The sequence below is a fragment of the Chinchilla lanigera genome, unplaced genomic scaffold (assembly GCF_000276665.1).
Source record: "Chinchilla lanigera isolate Chin_1 unplaced genomic scaffold, ChiLan1.0 scaffold00008, whole genome shotgun sequence".
Taxonomy (NCBI): Eukaryota; Metazoa; Chordata; class Mammalia; order Rodentia; family Chinchillidae; genus Chinchilla; species Chinchilla lanigera.
Window position 1 is genome coordinate 5,470,038 of NW_004955409.1, and position 27,034 is coordinate 5,497,071.

The 27,034-nt window shown below is 48.6% G+C and overlaps 1 protein-coding gene across 1 annotated transcript in view; it reads left to right on the forward strand.

Moving 5' to 3' along the window:
- Fbn1 (fibrillin 1) overlaps positions 1-27,034 on the forward strand; it is a gene marked incomplete at its 5' end in the record, with an annotated part of 220,945 nt that overhangs the window by 188,435 nt on the left and 5,476 nt on the right. Inside the window, 15 exon segments of the mRNA XM_005376698.2 lie at positions 407-532; positions 4,216-4,365; positions 4,710-4,775; positions 4,977-5,093; positions 6,908-7,027; positions 8,408-8,530; positions 10,993-11,124; positions 12,967-13,092; positions 13,648-13,854; positions 15,449-15,574; positions 15,820-15,942; positions 18,500-18,616; positions 18,865-18,993; positions 20,499-20,618; positions 26,464-26,695. Coding sequence (XP_005376755.1) covers positions 407-532; positions 4,216-4,365; positions 4,710-4,775; positions 4,977-5,093; positions 6,908-7,027; positions 8,408-8,530; positions 10,993-11,124; positions 12,967-13,092; positions 13,648-13,854; positions 15,449-15,574; positions 15,820-15,942; positions 18,500-18,616; positions 18,865-18,993; positions 20,499-20,618; positions 26,464-26,695 — 2,014 coding nt within the window.

A 27,034-nucleotide genomic window follows, 5' to 3' on the forward strand; every position in this document is an offset into this window, starting at 1 on the left:
GAGTGGAGGAAATCAGTTTGGTTCAGGGGTCTACATTCTCACATTGCGATCCACCTCAGAATTTCTGCTTACTGATCACTGGCAATGTGGGAGTCTAGAGTTTCCGGCCTCCTTCCTGGCCTAATGTGGTATGAAATTATTCCTGCTTTTCTGCTTAGTCGAGTGACTCCTCCTGGGTAAGGGAAATGTGTCATTGCACCTCTTAGAAGGTGCTAGCAGATTTCATGTTCACATTAAGAACTGCAAAATGTGATGTTTAAAAGTCTTAACCTAGAAGTGCCGCTCACAGTGTTATGCCACAGAGAACAGCTTCATGCCTGGAAGGGTTTTGAAACTCAGTGGCACTGGGGAGCTGGTGGTGCCTGCGCTGTGCTCTGGCTTTGTTTGACGCGTATCCTTCTTGTAGATATTGATGAGTGTGTTGAAGAGCCAGAGATCTGCGCCCTGGGCACCTGCAGCAACACGGAGGGCAGCTTCCGCTGTCTGTGTCCGGAAGGGTTCTCCTTGTCCTCCACTGGAAGACGGTGCCAAGGTAACTGCCTCCCAGCATCCTGCGTCTCCACATTTGGTGTGATCAGTTGTATGTTTTAAATGAGGCAGAGCTCTGCTTCTTATTGAGGGGGACAGTGGCAAGTGTTCAGTCACTAGAAGCCTAATGCTTACCACATGTCAGAAGGTTCATTTTTAGTTTTAAGGCTAGAACTCATCCATCACGTTACGGTTGCTTATTCTACTGTTTTGATGCTTAAATCTCTTAGGGGGAGCCCTAAGAACACAAATGCTCACAGGTGGCCAGTGGGGATCATCATGTGCCCCTGAAATGTCAAAGCCTGGTGACATGTGCCCTAGCTTTGACCAGTATACACATGGGCACAAACCTAGACCTTCAGAGAAAAAAAGTGCCGATAATCCCATCTGCCCAGAATAAAGTGCCCTGTCCCGTACAGCATAAATTCTGTAAGAAAACAGAACTTTAAAGCGGTCAGGGTTAATGCTGGGCCACCGTTCATTCTCAAGAATAATGCTTGTCAGCTGTTCTGGTACAGATTTTCAAGGGAGGCCAAGTCAGCTTTCAAATTTAAAAAAGTCAGAAATAGCCTAAACTTCAACATAACACAATGTATGATTATGTCACTAAAAAACTATTTAGACATTTCTAAGCAATATAATTTTTAGGTGGCTGTCTACTTGTGCAAACTAGCTTAATGAATTCTAGGAGAGGGGCCCACAAATATACAGATTTCCTTTTCCTTAGCAGTGTCTGCTGTTCGATTGTTTTGATGTTGAGTTAGGGCTGTTTTTGGTTTGGGCTGTTTTGTGTGCGCGCGCGCGCGCGCGCGCGTGTGTGTGTGTGTGTGTGTGTGTGTGTGTGTATGTGTGTGTGTTTCTTCCATATTTCCAAATACGAAGTGCTGGATCTCATTTAGGATTCCAAAACTTGGGTTTGGGGGTCCCAGCCCCACCACTTTCCAGCCTGGAGGAAATAATTTAATGTTTTGGAAGCTCAGTTCCTTCATCTAAAACAATAGCAATACCTGCTCAGCCAAGCTCTCAGAACCCGAGACGGAGCTCCGTGTCTGCAGCCCCAAAGACTCTTCCTGTTCTGTTGCATTATCTCTGAGTTTCTCATTTTGAAAGTATGAAGGAGAGAGCTGAGAGTTCTCTGCTTGCTTTGATCTTGTAGGGAGCTCTCAGGGGTCCCCCAGGATTTCGGGGTGGTGAGTGGGGAGGAACTCTAAATAGAGCTAAATCTGTTAGAATAAACAGATTTTCTTTCTGTTGGCCCAGCCCAATACTAACTCCCACCCCCTCGTGTGTGTGGGCCTTTGGCTCAGCCTCGGCTTGGAAGAAAGCAGCGGGAATCCAGGTGTGAATCTGCCGATGTGGCAGGCAGAGGCCATTCATTCCGTTCGCGCTGGCCCGACACGGCACAGGCGGGCGGTGCCGGGAGAACTGGCCCAGCTGTGAGCAGCTCTCCACTTGCGCAGCCCGGAGGCAGGGCCAGCATGGAGGAGTTTGAGCAGGGAAAGTGGCTTTGTAGTGCTGAGGCAGCTGCAAGGGTTCAGGGCGGGCTCTGAGCACAGGGGTTGATAAGTGGGCGTCTCTGCCAGCCCAGCTGAAGTATACGCGTGGGCCCAGCTCTGGCTGCCCGTGCCAGGCATCTCTGGTCATGAACCGTTCTAGATGATCACACAAGCAAAAGTCGTGACTCTCCCACAGGGCACAGATTTTGCCACAGCCCAGAAATGAACACCTTCGTTTTTCCTGTACAATGACAAAGTAGGAGTCAGAATTCTACTGGGATGCAATGAAAAAATCTCCCAGAACTGTGGATTATGTTTTTGAAGCAGCAAGGGCCATCGGGTGGACAGTTGAAGGAAGGGAACTTGTGACCTAGACCAATTAGAATCTGGGTGTACAGGGGTGTGGGAGAGGAAGGGCTGAGTCCTAGAGCAAGGTCAGCATCGGGTGGAAGAAAGAAGGAGAATTTTCACAGGCTGGGAGCACACCGTGTGTGGATGCGTGTTAAAGAAACACCAAAGACAAAGGAGAGAGTTGTGTTTCAATATATTTGTTGGAACATCTTTGTGAGTAGCCCTTGGATCATATCATAGCCATTTTAAGCCTAAGCAATAAAAACAGTTCTGATGAATACAAAGCAATGTATCTGACACAGAGCCTGAAGAATGAAGGAAATCAAAAGGTGTCTCCTAGGAAAGGAAGACTTGCTAGGTCTTGAAGTTCCTCAGCAAAGCTGAGAAAATCTGGGCGTCAGGACAAGAATAGGCTTTCATTGCTTTTGACCTTCAGAAGGGGCGTTGGTAGAAAGATGACAGGTGGGAGTGCAGTGGGAATTGCAGAGGGGACTCAGCTGGACGTGTTGGTAGCCACTGAGAAGTTGAACAAGTTCATCAGGGAGGCCAGCTGAATTGGACTTATAAAGCTGGTTAAATATGATGGATGGACGGATGGATGGATGGACGGATGGATGGATGGACGGACGGGTGGGTGGATGGATGGATGGATAGATGGGTCGGTGGGTGGACGGACGGGTGGGTGGATGGATGGATGGATGGATGGATCGGTAGATAGATGGATGATGGGTGGAGAGATAGATGAGAGATAGTCTTAACTTTAATTCATGAAGACTTCTGTGATCTTTGGCAACTCTGTTACTTTTTGTGTTGTTGCCTTTGTCATGAAATTAAAACTGGGGTAATTACCTTAATAAAAACGCATAGGGGGCGATGGCAACTTGCTTCCGGGGATCGAGAAGCACTGCTGGGAGAGAAAGAAGAATGCAGAGGTGGTCATTACTGAAGGAAAAGGAATTGGGCAGAATAGATTTGAAAACATGTCTTTAAAAACCTATGGATTTTAACCTCTTGTAGAATTGGAGAGGAGTCACCCAAGACCTTAGAAGTTTACTTTGAAGGAAAACACACTCCAGATATCTGGATGTACTTCTTCTTAAAAGTCACCCAGTTTGTACTACAAGAAATGGAAAAGTCAGTTTCCAAAATTATGTCAAGCAATACTGGAGAATTTTATAGGAAAGGAATACCATCTTTCTTAGAGTCCCCCAGCAACAATCAATATTAAAGAAATATATATATTCATTGAAAGAAAGATTGTCCCACCCACCCCTGGCCCTGAACCCTTCTTTCCCTCTGTGTGTTGAGCTAAGCGAAATTCTGGTGAACACTGAATGCTGGTGTGGCTGTGTGTGCCTGTGTGTGGATTAGAGGAAGCCTGTCTTGCATTTGGTATCCAACAGCTCTGCGAGGTGCCACGTCCGTGACCGTCTGTTGTGGTTTTGCCAGTCCCCCAAGTGACCACTCTTTTATTTGCCCTAAGCCTGTGACCTGAGCTTGTATTTGGGTTCCGGGTCTTAGAGTCCACAACAAAGTGAGCTATCCCAGTAAACACTTGAACTGACCCTAGTGTGCTTGCTACATCTCATACAAAACCCAGCGAGCAGAGCTGTCAGTGAAGGGGTCTTGTGGCTGATTCCAGCTGTCACTGTCCCAATCCCGAAGTCCCCAGTGGGTATCCATGTTGGACTTCATTATGACACCAGGTTATTTTGAAATATTGGCTGCACACACACAGGGAGACTCTCCTTGTTGAGGAGAGGACGCGCTGGACACCGTGTGTTGCTCACTCTTCACTCACTGGGAAATCACTGACTGGCCTCGTGACTTTACACTGCAGATTTGAGGATGAGCTACTGTTATGCGAAGTTTGAAGGAGGGAAGTGCTCTTCACCCAAATCCAGGAACCACTCGAAGCAGGAATGCTGCTGCGCCTTGAAGGGGGAAGGCTGGGGTGACCCCTGTGAGCTGTGCCCCATGGAGCCCGACGGTACGTGTGACAGCTGTGTTCTCCTTACACCATGCGCAGTGCAGGCCAAGATCATTGGCTTTAGAAAGAGTACGGCAGTCTGTCAGTCTAATTAGAATGTCCTATGAAAGGTGTATTCCAGGAGCTGGGTAGTTGTTCAACGACATTAGGAGTAAGTGTTGGAGGACTAAGCGCGAACCTCGGGCAGTCTTGTCCCCACCCCTGATGTCTGGGTTTGTCTTGTTCGCTGTCGTCTCTGAACATGCACGCAGCGTGGGGCCACCTGGGTGTCACGATTTCCTTGGGAAGAGGCCTGTGACGGGTGGCTGCTGCTCTGCCTCCTGATGCATGCGTGTCCTCTGCAGAGGCTTTCCGGCAGATCTGTCCCTACGGAAGCGGCATCATTGTGGGACCTGACGACTCCGCAGTGGGTGAGTGGCCTGGGCTCGAGTCTGAGGCACGCCCTTCAGCCCCACAGCTATCTTGAAAAAAGTCAAGCTCTGCTTTTTCATTTCACTTAGATACCAATTGTATGGTGATGTCACATCGTTACTGATCAGACACTGAAAGTGTCTAACGCATAGTTAAGAAAAATACCTTGGCATTCACTGTCTTTTCCTCCCTTGCTTAAGACATGGATGAGTGCAAGGAGCCCGACGTCTGCAAACACGGGCAGTGCATCAACACGGACGGCTCCTACCGCTGCGAGTGTCCCTTCGGCTACATCCTCGAAGGGAACGAGTGTGTGGGTGAGTACGAGCCGGAAGCTTCTGCCGGGATCTTACAGATTAGGAAGTAAGCGAGACAGCGTGCATACTGGCAGCTGTTACTCCCAAGACGGGACTTCAGTCTCACCCATCCGTTCATCCTCCTGCATGTGTCACCACCATGTGCCAGACACAGTTCTAGACTCTGAGGCCACTGCAGGGCACCGAGCAAAGAAGGTCCTTCTTTCTGGGGACACACAGTCTAATGGGCAAACAGAAGCTGGACACTTCCTAAGAGATACTGGAAAGGAGGTCATCCTAAGGATGCTCTTGGTGAAATTTAAAAAACGGTTAATGATTCCCTTGGTATATAAACTACAAACCTTATCTGGATTTTATACCTTCAGTAATATGAAAGGCTGTATACCCAGCATGAATTCCTGCTGTTAACCTTCCCATTCAGATTTCCAAGAATGGCTCCGATGGTGAGCCTTTGACCCTTAATCTGCACTTATTCCAAGTTCACCCCAAGTGTTATGTTTATCTACCTAAGAATTCCAAAGCAGTTCGGTGTCACCTGAACTGATAGTGGTGTAAATAACAAAGGTTTATCTGTGTCAATTAAAAAGTGATCTTTTCATACAAGGAGCTAGGATTTCAAGATTCTGGCCCCAGCTATGCCTTGGGATATGATATTATTCACATGAAGTAATTTATTTCTAATTAGCTTTCCAACTCTAAAATGCAATGACATCATTATGACTTCTGTTAACAGAAAGGAGAAATAGTATTCTTTTTTTCTTTTTTCTTTTTGAGAAACAATATTCTTGACTGTGAAATGTAACTTGCTAGAGGCACGAAAGCAAATTGTTGATGTTTTCTTTTTGGGATCTTCAGTTAGTGCTAAAGCGTATGTGCAAAAGGTGCCTCCTCACATAGGGTCTCCCTACCATGTCTCTTGCCTTCGCTCCCCGACTCCAGGGCCCCACATAGGTCATATCTCTTCACAATGGCCCACTACTCTTTGGAGCCTGAGATAGGTAAAATAACAATGCTATTTCTAAGAATATGTCCTTTCCCAAGGAAGGGTCAGAATTAAGAGTACTGAGTGTTCAGGTGGTTGTGGTAGGAAGCCTCTATGTGTTTTCTTAGGTCTCCTTGATAAGATGTGTTCTCTCTCTGTGCTTGTTTAGAAAATGTCATGCCCTAAAGATATTTCTTTCTAGCCTGTCTTCAGCCTAATGGAAACCATCTGGTTTTAACAAAAGCAACAAAATCTACTTGAATCTTGATTTTATCCAGCATAGTAATTCTCCTTAACCTCTGGTCTCTGATTTTACGTCAGTTTAGTCTTCTATTTTATATCTGGCAGGACTCCATTGTGGTGAGGCTTCTAGTAGAGTGATGTAATGTGGGGCCAAACTGGGGGAGCATTTCTATCTTTATTTTCTTATTTTAAAGAGAATAAAAATTTTTTAAAAAACTAATGAAAATGATAATAAAAAAAACAATAAAAATGATTTAAAGGGGCAGAAACTTTGGACTGCTTGGAGGGACCTTGTTTGAATCACTGCAGCTTCTGTTCCTCCTAGAAGACAGGCCCTTCCCACTGCGGCAGTAGCGGGAGGAGGACACACAGAAGGCAGTGTGAGCACTGCGTTGCAGGCGCTGTCCCTGCCTGTGCCACAGAGCGGGCAGATTCGGCTGTAAACCTTGATGACAGGGTGCGCACGTTTCTTTCCTGCAGAACGCAGGACACAGGACTTTCCGAGCAGAGCGCGCTGGTAGAAGGACAGGCTTGTCTGGGTCCGGTTGTAGCTCAGTTGTCTTTTGTGTTTCCTCCTGGCCGCCTGCAGACACTGATGAGTGTTCCGTGGGTAACCCTTGCGGCAACGGGACCTGCAAGAATGTGATTGGAGGCTTTGAATGCACCTGCGAGGAGGGATTTGAGCCTGGCCCCATGATGACGTGTGAAGGTAAAAGCCCAGAAGCCCCCACGAGCTGGTCCCCTGTATTGACTGCTTCAGACTGAATACCGCTCAGGTGTACAGAAGAAAGAGCATCTGAGCCAGCTGGGTAATCACTTATTCTCTGTGTGGCCCCTCTGCAGAGAATATCCGAGAAAGATACAGGTGGCTCAAGGCACAGGTCACACTGGGTATAGGCACAGTACCGCTGGGGTGGGTGTCCCCACGACTTATATTTGATGCACCCCCATCTTTTTTGTTACCTTCTGTCTTATTTTCTATTTCCTCTTCTTTCTCTTTGTCTCCTATGATCTTGTTTTTCTCCCTTTATCTCCTGTGAGCTCTTTGTTTCTCTTCTCTCCTCTTCTATTTGTGGAAATGTTTTCACACTTTGATCACGGCACACGAGGGTGCCTGCACCACATAAGCATCTAAAAAGGAGCCATCACTTGTCTGGTAGGAGGTTTGGAAAGATGGGAGGGTCTAGAAGAGCGGTTCTCGAGGATGGTCCCTGAACCCTCGGGCATCAAAGATGCAGATTTCCAGGCTCCGTGGCAGATCTAGAGTCAGAAACTCTTAAGGGGTGGGAGCAGCAGAGACCCTGCAGGCGCTGGGCAGATACGCTCTCAAGTTGGGATCACTGGCCTAAGAGTGAAGTAGCAAGAGGGGGAGGGGGAGGGCAAAGTTGGCGTTAGAGGGGGCTCTTCGTCAGAGATGCGGTCATCAGCACCCACTTTAAGAGCTGTGACTGAACCCCTAGAGGCAGTGACTGAGTCGTGCCCTCAGCTCTGACTCATGCTCTCTGTCCGTATCCCTGGTCATGGAGCAACATGAGTATCAAGGTGGTGTCTTTAACCCTGCTTCTCTGAAACACATTTTGAGGGTTCCAAACCATGGTGTCTCTGAAAATTTCCATGGTGTAAGACTAGAACCTGGGCGTCTAGGTGAGCTGGGTCTCTCTGTGAATGTAAAGTGATCCCAAGCACTGATTCCCGGGAGAAGAGTCACGGTTAACTCACAGGAACCCCAGTGTACAGTGAAGAGGAAGGAGCTCACAATGTTGGGGGGATCAGCTTCTGTTCTGATGAGTCCCCCAAGCTGGGATTTCAGAAAAGTCCCCATACGTAGGGTGACCTGTAGTTTCTCATCCATGAGAATAATTACAATGAGACAGCAGACATAAGCAGGGTCTGTGCTGTCCTCTCCTCTCTCTCTCCCTCTCCTCTCCCTCTTCCTCTCTTCTTCTCCCTCTTCCTCTCTTCTTCTCTCTCTTCCTCTCTCTTCTTCTCTCTCTCCCTCTCTCTTCCTCTCTCTCCCTCTTTTCCTGTGCCCTCTCTTTCTATTGTTGATGTCCATAGTTCATTATTGCCTTCATTCCTTTTGCTGCAGATATCAATGAATGTGCCCAGAATCCTCTGCTCTGTGCCTTCCGGTGTGTGAACACTTACGGGTCGTATGAGTGCAAATGTCCTGCGGGGTACGTGCTGAGAGAAGACAGGAGGATGTGCAAAGGTGAGATCTCTTTGTTAGAGACGACGGCCCACGTCCTTCTGAGCTTCCCTTAGCAAAGGAGGGCCGGGGACCAGGGAACACAGTCCTTGGGCCATTTAGGGATTGGCCCTGTTCACCTGCAGCTTGGAGCACCGCCAGGCCAAGTCCAAGGCTGCACCACACCTCTTTATTAGTACAGTGTGCATCGTAAGCCTGAGGGGCACTGGTCGCACTACAGAACATGAGGATACAAGAGAAAAGGGGCTTCCCTCCACCTGCAGAGCTCTGTGTGGACAGGTCGAGATGAAAGATAAATAGTCATAGTACTGTATGGTCAACTCTATGGGGTTCTGAGAATGTGGAGGAGGGTAAATGAGAACACATAGGCGAGGATGTTGTATTTGAAGATGACGTTCGACATGGAATCTACTTCAGTTAAACTATTCCAGTAGAGATGCTTCCTGGGTATCATGTCCGAAGCGGGAGTCCCATCATGTCCGAAGCAGGAGTAGGCTGATCCCACACTACTTCAGGGCTCCCATGTGGCAGCTGCTCCTAATGATCCTTAAATGAAGTTTCACTTTGGGGGAGGAAGTTTTCTTAAGTGGGAGCTCCTGACCCCATGCAGGAAGAAGTTCAGACTTCTTGTCTTAGTTACTTTTCTCGTCTTGCTGAGACAAAATACCCAATGCCCAGAATTAAGGAAGGAAAGGTTTATTTAGCCAAAAGTTTGTGGAGGTTTCAGTCTATAATCAGCTGTCTCCAAGGCAGGGTAGTGTGGCACAGGGGCAACACTTTAAGGCCACACAAGACAGCAGAAGCAACAAGAACAGAAAGGGGGAGAGCGAGTCTCTTCTCCTCCCTTATATTGTATGCCAGCTGTCCGCCCATGCCATGTGCCCTCCTCTTCCACAAGCTCGGTATATTTACAAAGTGAGGACCCTGGTCCCCTGCTGAATTCAACTTCTAAACTTCTCCAGTTGACACAGTGTATCAGCCATTACAGTCCACCCCTTGTCAACTTGGTAACCAACCACATTTCTTTAAACCAGCTTCCAGATACAAAGACATGCTTATTCATATTATTTCACAATTTCAACATCATAACACAGGTTTAACTATCCTTAAGAACCAACATTAAGTCTATCAACATTATATTGCATTAGAACCATAACATCCTGCCCCTGGCCCCACGAAGATGCATGCACATCCCTTTTTGCAAAAGGTATTTAGTCCATCTGCAAGAGTTGCCAAAATCCTAAAAGTTTCAGCACTGCTGAAAAGTCCAAGTCCTAAGTCTCCTCCCAGATGTAAGGCAAACTCTTAGTTGCGAGCCCCTGTACAATGAGAAATTAGACACTTCCAATGATCAAGGGCACAAAATAAATGTTTTCGTTTCAAAAGTTACAAATGAGCATACAAAGAGTTGGAACCGAAACAAGTCCAAAATCCAGCAGGGCAAACATTAACTCCTGTAGTTCCATGTCCAACATCTGAAGCCATCTGTGGAACATTGTGAGCTGCAAGGGGTTTGCAGGACTCCACCTCTATGGCACTTCTGGTGGTTACACCTCCCACAGCTTCTCTCTTAGGCCTGCTTTGCTCCCTCCTTGCAGCTTTCCTTAGATAATTCCTGAGTTTTCCAAAGTTCTGGGGTCTCCATTGCACCTTTGGCTTCACCCTCAGAGCTTCACATATTGCTGTCTCAGGGGCACATGGCCTGGCTTCATAGGCCTTCTGAATTCAGGGTGGAAGCCTTTTTAACTCCATAACTCTTACATTCTGCATGCACCAAAACCAGCACCACATCGATGATACCAAGGTTGGCTGCAGCTGGAGCAGTCACCAGGCTTACCTCTCTTGGTTGTAGGGGTTGAGTGCCTGGATTGATGGGAACTGTGAATCCAGTTCTGACGAACAAATTTTTTATGCTGCTGCCATTCTGGAACATGGTGCTCTGTGGCTTTCTCCTCAAAGCAGTCTTTGACTTTTGCAGTTTTGAGGCTGCAAAGGGTGGAGACTTGCTGCTTGTGATGCCCTCAGGCCATCTTGTCTACACTCCTGTTCCTTCTCAGCGACTGAGATCTCCTCAGCTTTATCTTATAGTCCACAGTTTCTTATGAACGCTGTATAATGGAAGTGGGTTTATTATAGTGTAACTCATCATTCTTAGAATACATATTATATATTGTGACACTAATGCCGCTATCATATTATGAAATATTATAATAATGTAAGGCCTCATCAGTACCATCAGAAAGAGTCAGAAAACTTTAAGAAAGGAGTGGGGAGGCAAAGGAAGGGGCTCAAGCTCAGGGGCACTTAGAAGACTCCTTTCCCTGTTGGAAGAGGTCAGCACCCAATGGACACAGGACGAGATCAACCAACACTGAAATCACCTAGATGAGCGTGGGCTTCTTAGCGCCATTTCCCGTTTCCAAGGCAGCTTCTGTGGCAGGTGTGTGACTCCGCATTCTTTACAGACGAGGATGAGTGCGAGGAGGGCAAGCATGACTGCGCGGAGAAGCAGATGGAATGCAAGAACCTCATCGGGACCTACATGTGCATCTGCGGTCCCGGCTACCAGCGGAGGCCCGACGGGGAAGGCTGCGTGGGTAAGACACTCTCCGCGCCAGAGGCTTGTGGTTCACCCTGGTCCTCCTTCTCTTGCTCTCCTGTGAGCTGGGCTCAGTCCTCCCCACCCATTGCAATGTCGTCTCCCTGGTGACTCAACCCTGCTGCTAATACCCTGGCGTGGGTACTGACACCGGGTGCCTCTGCAAACACAGCAGGCCTCCAGAAAGCCAGTGGGGTATGCGGTGGGGTCCAGACACTGGACATTCTGAAGCCATCTGGGTGATCCTGAGGTGCTTCCAGCATGAGAACCACAGCTTCAGGCCAGGGGATGAGAAACTCCAGCCTGCAGCTCACAGGCCGCAGCCAGCAGTTGCTGTCAGTGCCGCTGGATTAGGACACAGCTGTAAGAGCTCACTGGCTGCTCTCATGCCAGGGTGGCAGAGTCAAGTTGTCACAAGAAACCACAGGGCCCCTGAAACCTAAAGCATTGACTCTCTGCCCCTTATAGAAAAAATAACTTTTGCTTTAGACAGCAGATAGAGGAGAAAATGATTAGAAAGTTCCCACATGGACCCTTTTCCTTTCTCAAAAAGAATGGCACCAGGAAGGTATATTTTATGTTATCAGTCAAAAAGATTAAGATTCCCATTGTCCCCTGACCCAGTAAGATACAGAACTAAGTAACAGTCAAAGAGCAGGCTTTAAAAGCATGGACAGGTATGATGGTGCACACCTGTAATCCCAGCACTTTGGGAGGCTGAGGCAGGAGGATCGAAGTTTGAACCTAGCTTGGGGAATTTTGCACCTTAGCGTGACCCTGTCTCAACATTAAAAATTTTAAAAACCGGCTTGGAATGTAGCTCACTGCAAAACCCTAGGCTTAATCCCGAGTCCTGAAAAGAAAATTATAAAGAAAATATGGGAATTGGTAATCACACCTTGGATCCTCCTGGGTCATTCTCAGCCTCAGCTTGGTGATGGATTTCCTTGGGCACCCTCCCCAAACCTTTGACTCCGGTGGTTGGGGACAGCGTGGGCATCTGGAGTTTTCACCTGATCTCACAGTGCTGTGGATGCCACTCCCCACTTTCTGCCTGTCCCGGTCACGCTGGTTTCAGAGATTCGTGATTGTTCCCCAAGGAGGAAATTATGGGCAAATGGCTGTAGGGTGCTATAAATAATCATCGAGGGTGACCTCAGTGTTTTGTAAACTGGGACGCCTGAACTGTGGTCCCTTATTTCTTAGTAATCTCTCCTGACCCTGAAGAGTAGATGCCCCAAGTCTGTGACAGACATTCTGATAAAATATTGCAGTATTTCTTTAATGCATCTCTAACCTTATTTCCCCTTCACTTTGAGGGTCTTCTCTCATGTCTTGATATGAAAAGTCTTTAATTTTATTAAGTGAAAAATGTAAGTGCGTGTAAGGTGCCACCCTCTGTATGTAAGTTTATTGAAATGCTATCAACTTTGTGTTTAAACCAGCGGCAGCAGATGCGAATCTGTGTGTTTGCCGTCATGTGCATACCCGTCTCTGGAAGGGTGCAGTAGGAACTGGCTGAAGCCTCCTTCTCCTCCCAAGAGGGGAGCCTGTGGCTGAGGCAGTGGGAAGGTGGCTTCTGCGGGGTACCCTTCTGTGCCTTTTGAATTTGAGTCCTGTGAATAGATTCTATATTTACAAAGTGAGCTGACCGTGTTATGTACACGAACCAGCTCCCCACAGTGAATGCAATCGTTGTGTACAGCACTAAAAAAGAAAAGAAAAGAAAAAGTGAGCTTTGAGGGGGAGGCAGGCGGGGAGGGGAAGAGAGAGAAGAGGCCTCTGCTTTTCTAGAACACACTGACGCCTTCTGTCTGGACCCTTCCATGAAACCACACAGACGAGAACGAGTGTCAGACCCGACCAGGGATCTGTGAGAACGGCCGCTGCCTCAACACACGCGGGAGCTACACGTGCGAGTGTAACGACGGCTTCACGGCCAGCCCCACCCAGGACGAGTGTCTGGGTGAGTATAGCTGGATCAGCCCCTTCCTGAGCTCCATCCCTAGCCCCAGGGAGACTCAGAACCCAGACCTTCCCTTGGGAACCAGAGAGAATGTGGGCATTTGGGGACAGGTTAAAAGCCTTTATATTTTTGAGATGACTGCATGACTGATTGCCCATTGGGCTTAGTGCCACCCTGCAGCTAAATTCTTTTGCGAATAGTATCCCTGGATCACTTGCTTGGAATTTCTTTCTTGGTTGCCTTTTGGAGCCCTTGGCGATTGGCACCGTTGCTGTGTTTCTCTGTCCCCTCTCTCCAGGGGATGCCCACAGGACTCTCCGTATTCTGGGGAAACACAGGTGTCACCTTGCCTCGGCTGATGCTTTCCTCGCTGAATGTCTCTCTGTTCCTCTCAGATGTCGTCCCCTCTCTCTCCCTGCTCTTCCAGCTTTCTCTTCTCGCTCCTGCTCGCGGGGGGTAAAGTGTCCATCTTTTCCGGTTTTTGTAGCTGACCACATTACGCCCTGCTGCACTGGCGCAGTCTCTGAGGTGCTCTTTGCGCGGTGTCCCTTGCAGACAGCCGGGAGGGGTACTGCTTCACGGAGGTGCTGCAGAACATGTGTCAGATCGGCTCCAGCAACAGGAACCCCGTCACCAAGTCCGAGTGCTGCTGCGACGGAGGGAGAGGCTGGGGACCCCACTGCGAGATCTGCCCCTTCCAGGGCACTGTGGCTTTCAAAAAGCTCTGCCCCCACGGCCGCGGGTTCATGACCAATGGAGCAGGTACTTCGCCTCGTCGACACACACTGGGGGAATCTGTTTGTTTTTCTGGGAAACACAGATGAGAACACAGAACCTGCAGTGGGGACCTGGACGGAGTTGCATGTCAGAGTCTGTTAAAATCCCGTCATGATAGTGTTTTAGCCATTCGGGACCATTTGCCAAAGTGCAATTGGTCCGCATGAGTAAGTTCATCACCGGGGTCCTGGCTTCTGCCTCGAAAGAGCCTGCGACTCTGTTAATGGAAGTAAGAGTCAGCTGTGGCTGCTCAGATTATTTGTTAGATAAATCGTGAGATAGGTGATCATTAAATGCCAGCCCACGAATGTGTATTTGAACTCATGAAATTGGCCTCAGACATATTATATCCAAGAAGTGTAAATCATGGCAAAACCCTGGCATCTGAAAACACACAAGTCGTTCTAACCAGAAGGGCAAGCAGGCCATCCAGGCAGCTGTCGCTGGCATGATGTCTGTGTCCCTAACAGCAATCACAACTGGGTTTTAGTTTATAAAAGGACTCAGAAGAGGAGAGAGTTGGCATGTTGTCATTTTTATTGGGAATCAGAAGCAAGAAAGGTAGGTTAAAAAGATGTGCCTTCATGTGAGAAAGATGTGGCCAAAGGCGGAATGGCAGGACGAGGTATGGTGAAGAACGGAAGCGGGCAGATAAGATGGAGTGACCAAGGCCAGGCGTGGTGGCACACGGCTGTAATCCAAGCACAAGGGAGGCTGAAGCGAGAGGATCACCATGAGTTTGAGGCCAGCCTGGGCTACACAGTGAGACTCTGCACAACAAAAAAATGGAGTGACCAGAAGTCATTTATGCTTCTTTGGAGGATATGGAAGTGGGAAGGTGCAAAAGACTCATTTCCTAAGACCAATTAGAGTGAGCTAGTTGCACTTCCCGGTAAATACGGAAAGGTCAGGCACACCCAGCCGCTGATATAAAATTGTTCTTTGGCATCAGAGGCTGATAACTCGTGTGCCAAGTGCTTGTGTTGGCTCTCTCCCAAGCAGCAAGCGGACGGGTGGGCCAGGCAGCCGAGGATGGCGGCTTCCGTGCCCGGCAGAGCTCGTAACCAAGACTTTCTCCGTGTGGAGCCACGAATGAGGCCTCTCTGCCTTAACAGCCTGCAAAACTCAGCCCCGCCGTCCACCCCAGAACTCTGATCGTTTCCCTCCTCACCAAGAAGAGGAAGCCAATCTCATTTCCCTGCTGTTGTCATTTGATTAACCTTGAACCCAGCGATGAGCTGGTTTCAGGCGGCAGCTTGATGGCAGACAGGACATGGAACAAAAGGCCAGTGGGGTTTCACTGGGGGGCTCTGTAGACCCAGAGTAGAAAAACAAAAGGAACTGAGAGGCCAGTCGTTGTTCCGGTTTTCCTACAGATTAGTCAGTGTATCCCAGTCTAAAGTTCTTCCTTTGCCTTTCAGTATAATCACCTTTGCCTGTGGAATGTATGTGGTCATCCCTTCAGTTTCAGTCCATCGGTCCATAATATGATAAGATGACCTAGTAGAATTTACACCTACATGCTCCTGTCCACTGCAGAGTATGCTTATTGTTTTCATGCGTGTTTATTAAATTGTAGATATTGATGAATGCAAGGTTATTCACGATGTCTGCCGAAACGGAGAATGTGTCAATGACAGAGGCTCCTATCATTGCATTTGTAAAACTGGCTACACTCCAGACATAACTGGGACTGCCTGTGTGGGTAAGCACTCTCTTCCTGAGTGGAAATTTTATCTTATGGCAAAAAAAGAGAAAAATCCCAAATGTCCAAGCTCAAAATCTGGAAAACCTGTGTAATTTCATAGGAAAACAAAACAATGATCAGAGACTTCACTCAGTTTATTTTTTCCCCAAAACTAAAATTCTTTGCTAGGTCCCGTGGTCATTGGGCAGCTAGACACCTTTGAGATGTGCATGCCCAGTCGTGCTCTGTCTGTTTGATCCTAGATCTCAATGAGTGTGACCAGGCTCCCAAACCCTGCAACTTCATCTGCAAAAACATAGAGGGGAGCTACCAGTGTTCCTGCCCTAAAGGATACATTCTGCAAGAGGACGGGAGGAGCTGCAAAGGTATGGTAGAATTTACCTTTGGTAGTCGGCTCGCCTGCCACCTGCTGCCTGCCACAGTTACGCATTCCTTGTGCTTGTGAGGAACCCAGAAGCCAGCAGGAAGCCATTCCCTGTGAGCCAGAGATGCCTTCTGGAGTTAGTGCCTCTGCAGGAAGTAGGTCCTGGGGTTGGGGGTGCTGAGGCCAGTGAAGTTGCAGAGCACCAGTGGCAGGCAGCATCCTTACTGCAGGCGCCATGGGCGTCCCACAGAGCCATGCAGGGAAGCATCAGAGGAGAGCAGCTCTCCCAGGATCTGGTGAGGCTGATCCTCAATTGATGGCCTCCTCTCTGCTTTCTGTCATCTATGCAAAGTCCAACCACGGGATAACCAATGCCGCGGTCCTGGAGGTGTCATGGTGTGGCATTAATTAAAAACTAGGTCCAGAGTGTTGGCCAGTAGAATAAAGCCATTCCTGCCTTCTGGGAATCACACAGAAGAAAGAAGCGGCACAATCTGGGGCAGAAATCCCTCCTCAACCAGAAGTTAGCTTTTGCAAAATTCTTTTGGCGTGATTTTACTCTCATAAACAGCTTCCTGTACAGTGAGAACTTCCTATTGAAGGAATCACATGAATGAGTCATATCTAAAGGGCAATTTGGGAAATGAGAGGGTTGGAGAAAGAAAGGTAGACCAGATGGCACAACAAGAGTTCCTATGTCCTGCCATGAAATTTTGAAGGGAAAGCCGAGAAGTAAGATAGAGGCCAGGGTTTTCAGCCTCTGCTGGAAGAGGGTGTTAAGCAACGAGGAACAGGGAGAAAGAACTGGAAAGTGCCCTGGGCTTTCCTAACAAACCCTGTCATCCTCTAGTTTGAGGAGGGAAAAAATTGAAAGACTCAACCAAAACTCCTACTTCTCTTAAGAAAGGGTTGCTCATCGCTTTGTTCTTCTCAAACATGGAACTTACTCTTAGCTTGGATCACAGTATGTGCTACGCAGCCAGAAAGTTATTCACCTAAATGCAGAAACAGATTCGAGTGGAAAAATTGTTCAGGGCATATGTTGCTGTCTGTAATGAAACAAATTTACATTTCTATAACCTGTAGGGTCAAAAAAAAAAAATCTTCAAACGTTTCTAGCAATTAAGAGATTCGGGAATGGAGCGAGTAAGTGCGGAGCGGTAGTTATGTTCTTACACTGTGTGTTCGAACCATCAGGAATGCTCCCTCCATGGCTGCAGGAGAGCAGAAGAAATGGTGTGGGTCTCACACATCCGTGTTCTGTGCAGTCCCTTTCTCCTCTTTTCCTCCTTCCACCCATGGTTTACACGAATGAATATCAGAATGAGATACGTGCACCTCTGAAAGTGAGAGGACAGGGGACCCTAGAAGGGACGAGGGACCAGCTCCTGCCCCGTGGGGGAAGGATGGGATCCAGAAAAGGGGACAGCAGGGGAGACAAGAGGCCAGAGCTGTTGGGCGTCTGCTCTGCAGTTGCTCTGTGGGCTCGCCTGTTGCAGGTGAGTTCAACAAAGGTGCCACAGTGGTTTAGCCAGGGTCCTAGAAGGGGAGGTCAGCCAGGGACATTTAGCCTCTCAGCAGTGGAAGAGCACTGGATGGACCCCCTTTTAGGACAAGTCAGCACTGGGGGGCACAAGTAGCTCTGTGTTGCAGTGCTGTCACAGGAAGTGGCCCTGTGTTGTGCTGTCACAATCAGCCCACTAGCAAGTCCAGCCCTGGTCCCAGCTCCCTGGTCCTATCTGCAGGGCGTGCCCTGTGGCTATATGACAAAAATCTCTGAATACAAAACCACTGTGAAGGTATCATTAAAATGCACCAAAAGTTAAAGCACACTCTGTGTGTCCAGATCTCATACCTCTGAGGCGAGAGGCCTGGGTAGGGTGGAGGATTTCACTGGCAGAAGTAATGCTGGGTAAATACAGGGGGCGTTGTTTTTCAAAGCTCTTAACTTATCAGAATGAGGTTTTTCTTTCCTTTGTTCCCTTCCTGATTGCTCAATTTGACTTTATCCAAAAGAGAATCCCTAAACAAAGAAGTCAGATTTCTTTTTGACTACCTCATTTCAGTAGATTAAAAACAGCGAACAGGAAAGAACTAAGGAAACAAATTAATCTCCAGACTCAACGTTCCTTTTTTATATTTCATGAATCAGTTTTAATTTTTTTTATAATATTGCAAAAACTTCAGAATTTACTTACAAGTCCTTCCCTGAGAAACTCTGACATTTTCCTAATTAAAGACAATTGGATTATCCTTGGTTTCTATAAAGCACTTCTTTCTTTCTTTCTTTCCTTTCTTATTTTTTATTTTCTCTCTAAATTGACTCCTCTTATATCTGTCGTACCCCTGGGGTTTTTCCTAGTCATATGTTGTGGCTCTGTTCTGGTCAGTGTCATTTCAGATTAGAGATCGAAATTTAAGCTTAGCACGCGCGAGGCCTTGGATTTGATCCTCAGCACTGCCACATAAAACAAAACCAAAAGAGAGAAAAGAAACAGAAATCAGAACGCTGCCCTGTGTTCTCTGCTGACTGGAGTGCCTTTTCCTTCTTCTTGCAGATCTTGATGAGTGTGCAACCAAGCAGCACAACTGCCAGTTCCTGTGTGTGAACACCATCGGTGGCTTCACATGCAAATGCCCCCCTGGGTTCACCCAGCACCACACAGCCTGTATTGGTGAGTGGGCAGGAAGAAGCGATTCTTTCCTACTCCTCTGCTGTTGGGATAAGAAAACAGAAACATTACAGAAATCTGTGTGTGCACACATGCGTATACGTGTGTGTGTGTGGAGTGTGTGCATACACGTGCATGGACTCACGTAGCCTTTTGTAGTCTTTCTGAATCATCCTTTCCCTTTCTTTTAAATGATACAAAGAAAGCCCTGGGGACCTGGGTCCCCTCCTCTCTCCTTCTGCCTCTCGCAGACAACAACGAGTGCACCTCGGACATCAACCTGTGCGGCTCCAAGGGCATTTGCCAGAACACGCCTGGGAGCTTCACCTGTGAATGCCAGCGGGGATTTTCCCTGGACCAGAGTGGGGCCAGCTGCGAAGGTGGGTGAGGCTTCAGGCTATACCCAGGGGGTGCCTCCATGTCGGGAGCCAAGCGGTCTTCTAGGAGATGTCAGGGCGGAGCCTGAGGACCCCTACCTGAAGGTGGGACCTCAGCTGGTTTGCGGAAGTCCCTATCCTGGAGATTCACCTTGGTCTCACTCTTGATATGTCTGTTCCGTGTGCTTTTCCTGTGTTTATCCAGACCTTTCTGCTCAGTTATTAATCTAAAAGGGAATAGCTCAGTCAAGAGAAGTGGCTAGATTCCTGGTCATTGGGTTTAGGCCATAAAAGGATTTCCCCAATGTGGACTAATCTGAGAGTAGCTTTTCTACTAAGTATATCTAAAAGCTTAAATGATAATTTTAGTAGTATTTTATTTTTGCACTTACAGAGAACCCTTCCCGGTCCTCCTCATGGCCCAGGGGGTTTATATTTGTAATCCCATGGAAAAGTCACTGTAGTTTTAGCCGGTTAATTCCATTGTACCACTTCCAGTGCAACCCATGGCGAAAATAAAGACACTAAGGCATATTTATAATTATGGGGAGCCAAGGGGTGCTAAGTCCATCCACAGTGATGGTTCCCTGGAACAAAAGGCCACGACACAGGGCCAAACCCAAGTTTTATTAATTTGTGAAGAAAGGAGTGGCTTGAGGCTGAGTGACTGTGAGAATGGTGGGAAGTAGGTGAGTGCTGTGAGCTGGGCAAGGTAGGAAGCCTGAAATCACCTCTGCCATATGCAGAGAGAAAGATATGCAGATGCAGAAAGAGTAACCTGCCTAACACAATTGAGGTAGTATGTGATATTTTGGGGTCCATGCTTCAGCTCTTTTGTGTAATCTTTTGTGGCCTGGGAAGTCATAACCTCTTATCTTGAGGCTCGATCCCAGCCAACAGCCTGGAGCACGGCTCTCCATCCCACCTCATCTTGGCTCACACGTTTTATTTGGGACCTGCAAGGGATGGGGGAGAACACTGCCCTATTGGCTTTGCTTCAAAGACTACACATCAGCACCTCAGCTGGACCAATCTGCATTGCTTAAAGCCAGTGGAAGGATAAGGAAAGGGTCCTAGCCCACTCTGTACATATCAGTACATGGAAATAGGGTCTGGCTCAGCCAAAATGGAGACAATTGCTCCTCCTTCAAGGAGAGTCAGCCAGGTGTCTTCCACAGCACTGACATCTTTTAGCTTCTGATTTTAGTGTGAATAAGCAAACACAAATAATCCATAGCACTGTCTTATAGAGTGATGTATGATTTTCCCTGATTTCCGTATCATTTTTACCAGTTGGCTTTCCCAAACGTCTTTGAATGGTTTGGTTTTTTTCCTCGTTGGACTTAGGAAGAGCTCTAGAGTACGTGCTCTTGAAGTTTGAGGTGGTAAATTATTTCTGAGGCATCAGATTTCCTACTAGAATTGCCGATCAGCTTAGCATGCAGGTAGATGGAACCACAGAGGGTGCCTTGGGGACCAGGCTGACAGGAGATTACTGTCTTTTTCAGACGTGGATGAGTGTGAAGGCAACCACCGCTGCCAGCACGGCTGCCAGAACATCATCGGGGGCTACAGGTGCAGTTGCCCGCAGGGTTACCTGCAGCATTACCAGTGGAACCAGTGTGTTGGTAAGTGCTCTCCCTCCTTTTCATAGGTGGTGCCTGAGCTCAGCTCCTGCGAATCAAACACTGCTATCTTTCTGAAAACTTTAAATTGGTTACTGAAGCAGCTGATACTTTAACATTGTCTGTCTTAGTCACATTCCCACTGCCGGGACAAAATACTTGACATCTGCCATTTAAAGAAAAGGCTCATGGTTTCAGTGGGTTTAGTCCATGGTCTGCTGGCTCCAAGTCAGAAACAGCATGGTGGAAGGGCCTGGTGGAAGAAAGCTGCTCACAGCATGGTGGCTGGGAAGGAGAAAGAGAAAAGGAAGGATCCAGGGACAGGGATACAGCCTTCTGTGTCACACCCTCCACGACCCAATCACCTTCCACACATGAGACTTTTGGGGGACATGTTAGATCCAAACCCTAACATTGCTCTAACCAGTTGAAACCAAAGGGATGTCAGAGCCTTTGCAAAATAACTAAGAAAAACATTAGAATAAAGGATGCTTTGAGAGCATCTGGAGTGAAATGCCCTCATAGTCTTTGCCTCCTGATACCTCTGCTCTTCTGCTGGGTCACTGGTCAATCGCCCACACTTGAGTTCCTTTCACATCTGAGGCCAACAAAATCCTCCTTCTCACTGAAAAATATCAGCCAGCCAGAGGCTGTTTTGAATGACTTTGGCCTGAAGACACAGAAGTGGTTCTGTTCGGCTCTGGGCGTCTTTGAGGCGGAGAGCCCACAGCAGAGACAGCAGATATTTTCAGGATTACTAAACCCTTTTGATGATTAAGGGAGATCAGCAGACTCTCATTAAACTGAAATGATACTGACTGCCTTGGTCCCAGGAAGCACATCTCTGATTCCACAGTGGCATGGAAAAATAACTCTTAATGGAGCTCAGAGAACTGAAACATTGGCAGTTTGGAAGCACCCAAGAGACCAAGCCTTTGTTTCCCTAGTGAGGACCCAGGGTCTCAGAGAGGGAAGGTAATATGTCTTTGGTTTTATTGTGACATGCATGGGGTTAGAACGCAAGGCCTTTTGCTTTCTGATTGAGGACTGCCTTTCAAGCACTGCCTTTGCTGTCTTTCCAATAAGCCAGCATCCAGGAAGTGTGCTGCAGGCTTGGTACTTGGCTGACCTTTGTGAGCTCTGCATTCTTTGGTACAGAGCCCACCTTAGCAGAATCTCAAAGAATCACTGCCTCCTGGGTGGATACCCCTTAGTGCAATGGTCTGCTTTACTCTCAGTGAAGACATACTTGGTGCATTTTCATTTATCAGCATGGCCTCTCGGCCAGGCATGGCGATAATCCTAATATTCTGGGAGGCTGAGACAGAAAGGTTGCAAGTTCAAGCCCAGCCTGAGCAACTTAGTGACTTAGCAAAAACATGTCTCAAAATTTTAAAAATTGATGGATGTAGTTTACTGTGAAGGATGCTGTGTTCAACCTCTGGTATGAAAAAAAAAAACTTTCTTTCTCATCTAGTTTGAGTCTGTATGAGACTTGCATCTTGCAGAAGTATAAAGGGTTGGCTGATGGGATCCGGAGCTAGAAGAGCTTATCCTATGCAACTCTGTGCTACCTGGCTCTAATGAAACCATCTCTGTCCATTATTGTAAGGAACGGCATGAGGCAGAGACCACCCAAGACCGCCAGGCTTGTGTAAAGGCAGCATGGCATGGAATTTTTTGTACGTGGGTGCAGGCAGAGGGTGAAAAGCCATCTGTAGGGAGCAAAGAGAAGTGGGCTTTTTAAAAATACGGCTTGAAAGGAGGCAAGGAATATTAGGTGGGAAGCTCTTAGTAAACCTCAGCGGTCATAGTTCCCTGGATGTCTTGAGCCTCAGTGGGCAAAGTCCTTGAGGTGTCCGGTGTGAATGCTTAGGTGTCTTCAGATGTCTGGGTGTTTGGAAGCCTCCATGCTGCACGTTAGCTCTTTTACCACATCCTGTGTTTGCTGAGGGCAGCCCCAGTGCTGAGCTCAGAACAACGCTTCTGCTGGTAGACAGATTGGATACTGGGAGAGTCATGTTGGAATCAAGCCTTACAATTATCAGCTTAGGGAGGTCTTTGATTTTAATCACTAGTGTCTTCCAACGTGAACCTTGTTTGAATACCCACTAGCTGAGCCTGCGTGTTTCCATTGCGTAGGTCCCCTTAGTGTCACAGGAGCTATGGGGGAAAATACGGAGAAAGGAAGGGCATCAGTCCTGAACCTTCTCCTCCCCTCTGCCTCTACCCCAGGGATAGCACAGATGACCAGGCAGGCCCTAGTTGTCCTGAGAGTCTACCTTGATACCAGGAAGGGCATTATAAGTTTATTGAGATGTTTGAAGAGGTTTGGGGTTCTTCATGCCCCCAAATATCAGACTGGCCTCATAAATCTCAGGAGTTAGGGCAACCCAGAAAGAGCACTGCCCGAAGCTCTGCCAGTCAGAGCAGGGCTTGGACTGATCCTGCCTGGGCCCTTGCTCCTCACTAACAGGAAGTTCACTCTTCCCGAGACTGGTTCAGGGTAGGCACCACCATGCAGATGCTACAACTTCCGCTTGCAGCTGGAGTTAATTTTGTCCTAGAGAAAATTAGTAAAAGCCTGTTGTCTGTTTGGGGGTTTTCCTGTTGGGACTTCCTTGACACCACAACTAACTCACACTCTGAGACCCTGAGGCTGGACCCTTGATTTCAGAGGTCACAGAGGTGAAGTGGAGAGGTAGATGGAGATCTACTTCTAAGAAGTGGTTTTCAGAGACTTTTTCAAGAAAATTAGAATTATCTCCTGTATGCAAAGAGCAAGCCTCTCGGCAATGGAAATACCAAATGAAAGAAAAAAAAAATGTTTTAGAGCATAGAAAAATATCCTGTGGAGCCATTAGCTCTGGGCTACACTGGATGGAAAAGGTCAGGCAAGGGCGAACCAAGTTGTGGTGTTTGTAGACCGATAAAAAGGTTGAGCACACAAATGGACTCTGCTCAGTCCTTAAGCACTGCGCGTCTGCTGACTTCTTGTCTTAGCCTGTGCTCCACTCTGTCCCCCATCTCTGACCTAGATAAGCAAGTTTCATTTAAACTTTTGGGCTGGGGATATAGCTCAGTGGCATAAGTGCCTGCCTGGCAAGCGCAAGGTTGTGAGTTTGATCCCCGGTACCACAAAAACAAAAAAAAGGGTTTCCTTGCGGCTGGGGATTTAGCTCAGCAGCACAGCGCCTGCCTGGCAAGTGCAAGGTCATGAGTTCAATTTCCAGTACCGGAAAAAAACAAATAAATAAATAAATAGTAATAATAATAAACTTTACTAAGTTCTCAGGAGGGGAAAAAATAAAATAAACCTAGAAAAGACTACAAGGGGAGGAGGAGAGTTCCTGGCTAGAATGAGTATTTATAGGAATGCAGATGGAGACTCAGAATTCCAGATGATCTAGTCTGACCTCTTTCCTGACAAGTCCGTCGGCCTCCAGAGACCCTGCTCATGCACATCCCGCTTGGCTGCCACCTTGGGAGGCACTCATCTCCTCCCCAGATGGCGCAGCCCCCTGTGCTTCATTGGAGCGCTTCGAGAAGGTCTTTCTAGTGAGGAATGAACTTGCCGTCCCTCCCGCTTCCAGCCGCGGGTCCTGATTCTGCCTTTCTGCCCAAGTCAGAGCTGTGTGGATGGGTCTCTCCCCACCTGCCCATGCCTGTGAGCGGGGCCAGGCAGGCTGCCAGCACGAAATAGACATCCAAGCCCAAGCCAAAGAGGAGGATGAACAAAACTGAGGAGGCTGCACTCAGATCCGCTTCCGGGCCCCAGGGGCAAGTGCGCAGGACGCGGAGGGGCAAGGAGACGTCACCCCTGCGGTGCACCTGAGCCGAGGAAGCACCCTTGCTCGTCCTTCTGTTTGCCGTAGGGCTTGGTGCCTGCGGCCTCCATCACATGCCTCATCCCTAACTCAGATGAAGGGGGAAGTGCCCAGTCGGGGCCGTGTTTCATTATTTCTGCTGCAGGAACCGTTAGCCTAAGTGAGCGTGGGTGGGGATTGCAGTCTTCTGGTGTGGAGGAAGTGGAGGTAAGCGCCTGTCTTAGTTACTTTCTTGGTTGCTGGGACAAAGTGCCTGGCACCCAAAGTTAAAGGGGGGAAGGTTTATTTAGCTCACAGTCCATAGAGGTTTCCATCTGTAATCGGCTGCTTCCAAGGCGGGGGGTGGGGGGGGCTTGACAGAGGGGCAACACAGAGGAGAACCAGTTCATGGCAAGCAGAACACAGCAAAAGCAAGCAAGGAAGGAAAGACAAGCCTCCTTCTGTCCCTCATATTGTACCCAGTCTGCCAGGGTCAGGTGGTGCCAATCCAATCCGTGGACTGATCCAGCAATCACTCGCCCTTGCTCCCAGCGCCCTTAATCCCAGCACTGCACCACTTACACACGCTCTAGATTCAGCTACCTCCGAAAAAAACCCTATGACTGCATGAGGCTTTGGGGGGACATCTAGACACAAACCATAACAGCTCCTATACCTGTAGCTGGAAAGGAGAAGAGAAGGAAGGAAAGAACAGAAGTGTGGACATATATAAAATATGCCTGCATCCCTATTTTCTAACTTCAAATAATAATAGTGAATAACAGATCGATACATCTGCCTTAGCAAAGCAGGTAAAGCTAACTGGGGAAAGGAGGCGCTGAGGGCAGTGAGGGCGGGGCGGGTCCTGGAGTGCCGCAGTGGGGAAGCCAGCACGGGCTCCGCAGGCCTCAGACCTGGTTGGGAGGTCCTCGAGTCCTGTCCAAATCTCACTTTCTTTCTTGTAAGCCGGGACTCTGCGGCTGCCCTCTCAGGCTACAGGAAGGCGGCATGGACATCTGGCATCCAGTCTGTGCAGAGTGAGGAGCTAGGAAATCCCCTTCCTTGTCTCCACCGGAAGTAGGTATTCCAGCGCTGTGCGCTGCATTCAGACATACGCCTGAAAATAATCTTGTAGCCGTGAAGAAACCTCTCACCAGCAAGTTTCCGGCCTGCCCCGCAAGACAGGCCTACAAAAATATATTGGAGATTTCACGAATTGGAAATCATGAGACACTCACAGGTTTTTTCCTTCGAGTTGATTTTTTAAAGGTAGATTTCTCTTTCCTGCTTCTTCCCACCGGGCGTGGCAGGTCCCCGCAGGCAGCCAGTCCCGCAGGCCGGACTGTCCTGTGGGTTCCCCCGGGCACAGCTTAAGAAGTCTGTGCCCCATGTCTCAGCATGCTCAACTGCAGCTGCAGCTCCCGCTCGCTGGGCAGGAGGCTGGTTTGGATCCGGGGCGGGAGGAGCTTGGAGTGGGAGCTGATGTACCAGAAGGCATATTCATCCCCGCAGCAGCGCGCATTTGGGGACCTTCGCAGGTTTTTGAGCAGGAAGTCCAAACGGGGCAGACACTTCCTGCAGACCCGCACATCCTGCGGGAGGGGAAGGGTGGGGAGAGAAAGCAGCCCAGGGAAACGGTTGCTCTCTGCTGTTGAGATTTGTGCCCTACAGCTGGGCACCGAGACGCAAAGGCGCGGAGAACTGTGTGATTCTTTCCCTCCTGCCCTGGACCCCGCGTCTCAGCCGTGAACCACCCCTCTTCTTTATGGTGTAGGACAGAACCTACAGGGCACGGCTTCCTTGTGAAGTGGAGTCCCCCGGCCCCAGATCGCCACCCTCGGCGCTCTCCACCAGTGCCCGTGACCTCGTCCTTCCCACTGAGTCACGGCATGGCCAGTGGGCACATCAGTTTCCACGTCTGCCTCTCCACCCTGGCCACCTTGGTGGGCAGCCAGCTGTGCTCCACATAGCCCGATGGGAAGACTTCTCATAGGAAGTCTCCCGTCTGTGTCACACGGCCACGTCTTCTTGTCCCCTTACAGATGAGAACGAATGTCTCAGTGCACACATCTGCGGGGGAGCCTCCTGTCACAACACGCTGGGGAGCTACAAGTGCATGTGTCCGGCAGGCTTCCAGTACGAGCAGTTCAGCGGCGGATGCCAGGACATCAACGAGTGTGGCTCCTCGCAGGCCCCCTGCAGCTATGGCTGCTCCAACACTGAAGGTGGCTACCTGTGTGGCTGTCCTCCTGGCTACTTCCGGATAGGACAAGGGTGAGCACAACTCCTTTATGATAGATGAGTAGGTTGAACTCAAAGTGACCTTGCCATACTTTCCAAAACCCTTGAATTAATCGCAGTGAGCTTTGCAAAAGTTTTAGGTTATCTTATTTCTCAGGGGGCATCTCAATTTCTGGAAATTCATTGATGACCAAATGAAGATGTGGGACCCTATTGTAAACATCTCATTGAGTGGCTTCTCGACCACTGCTTGGGTCTTCTGGTCGTATTAGGAATAGACGGTTCCATCCAAGAGTGCATCTCCCTGCCGACCTAGGGCAGAACTGGGGTCACCCCGTGCTCTCTTGGGCCCCGCTTCTGGGGCAGACAGGA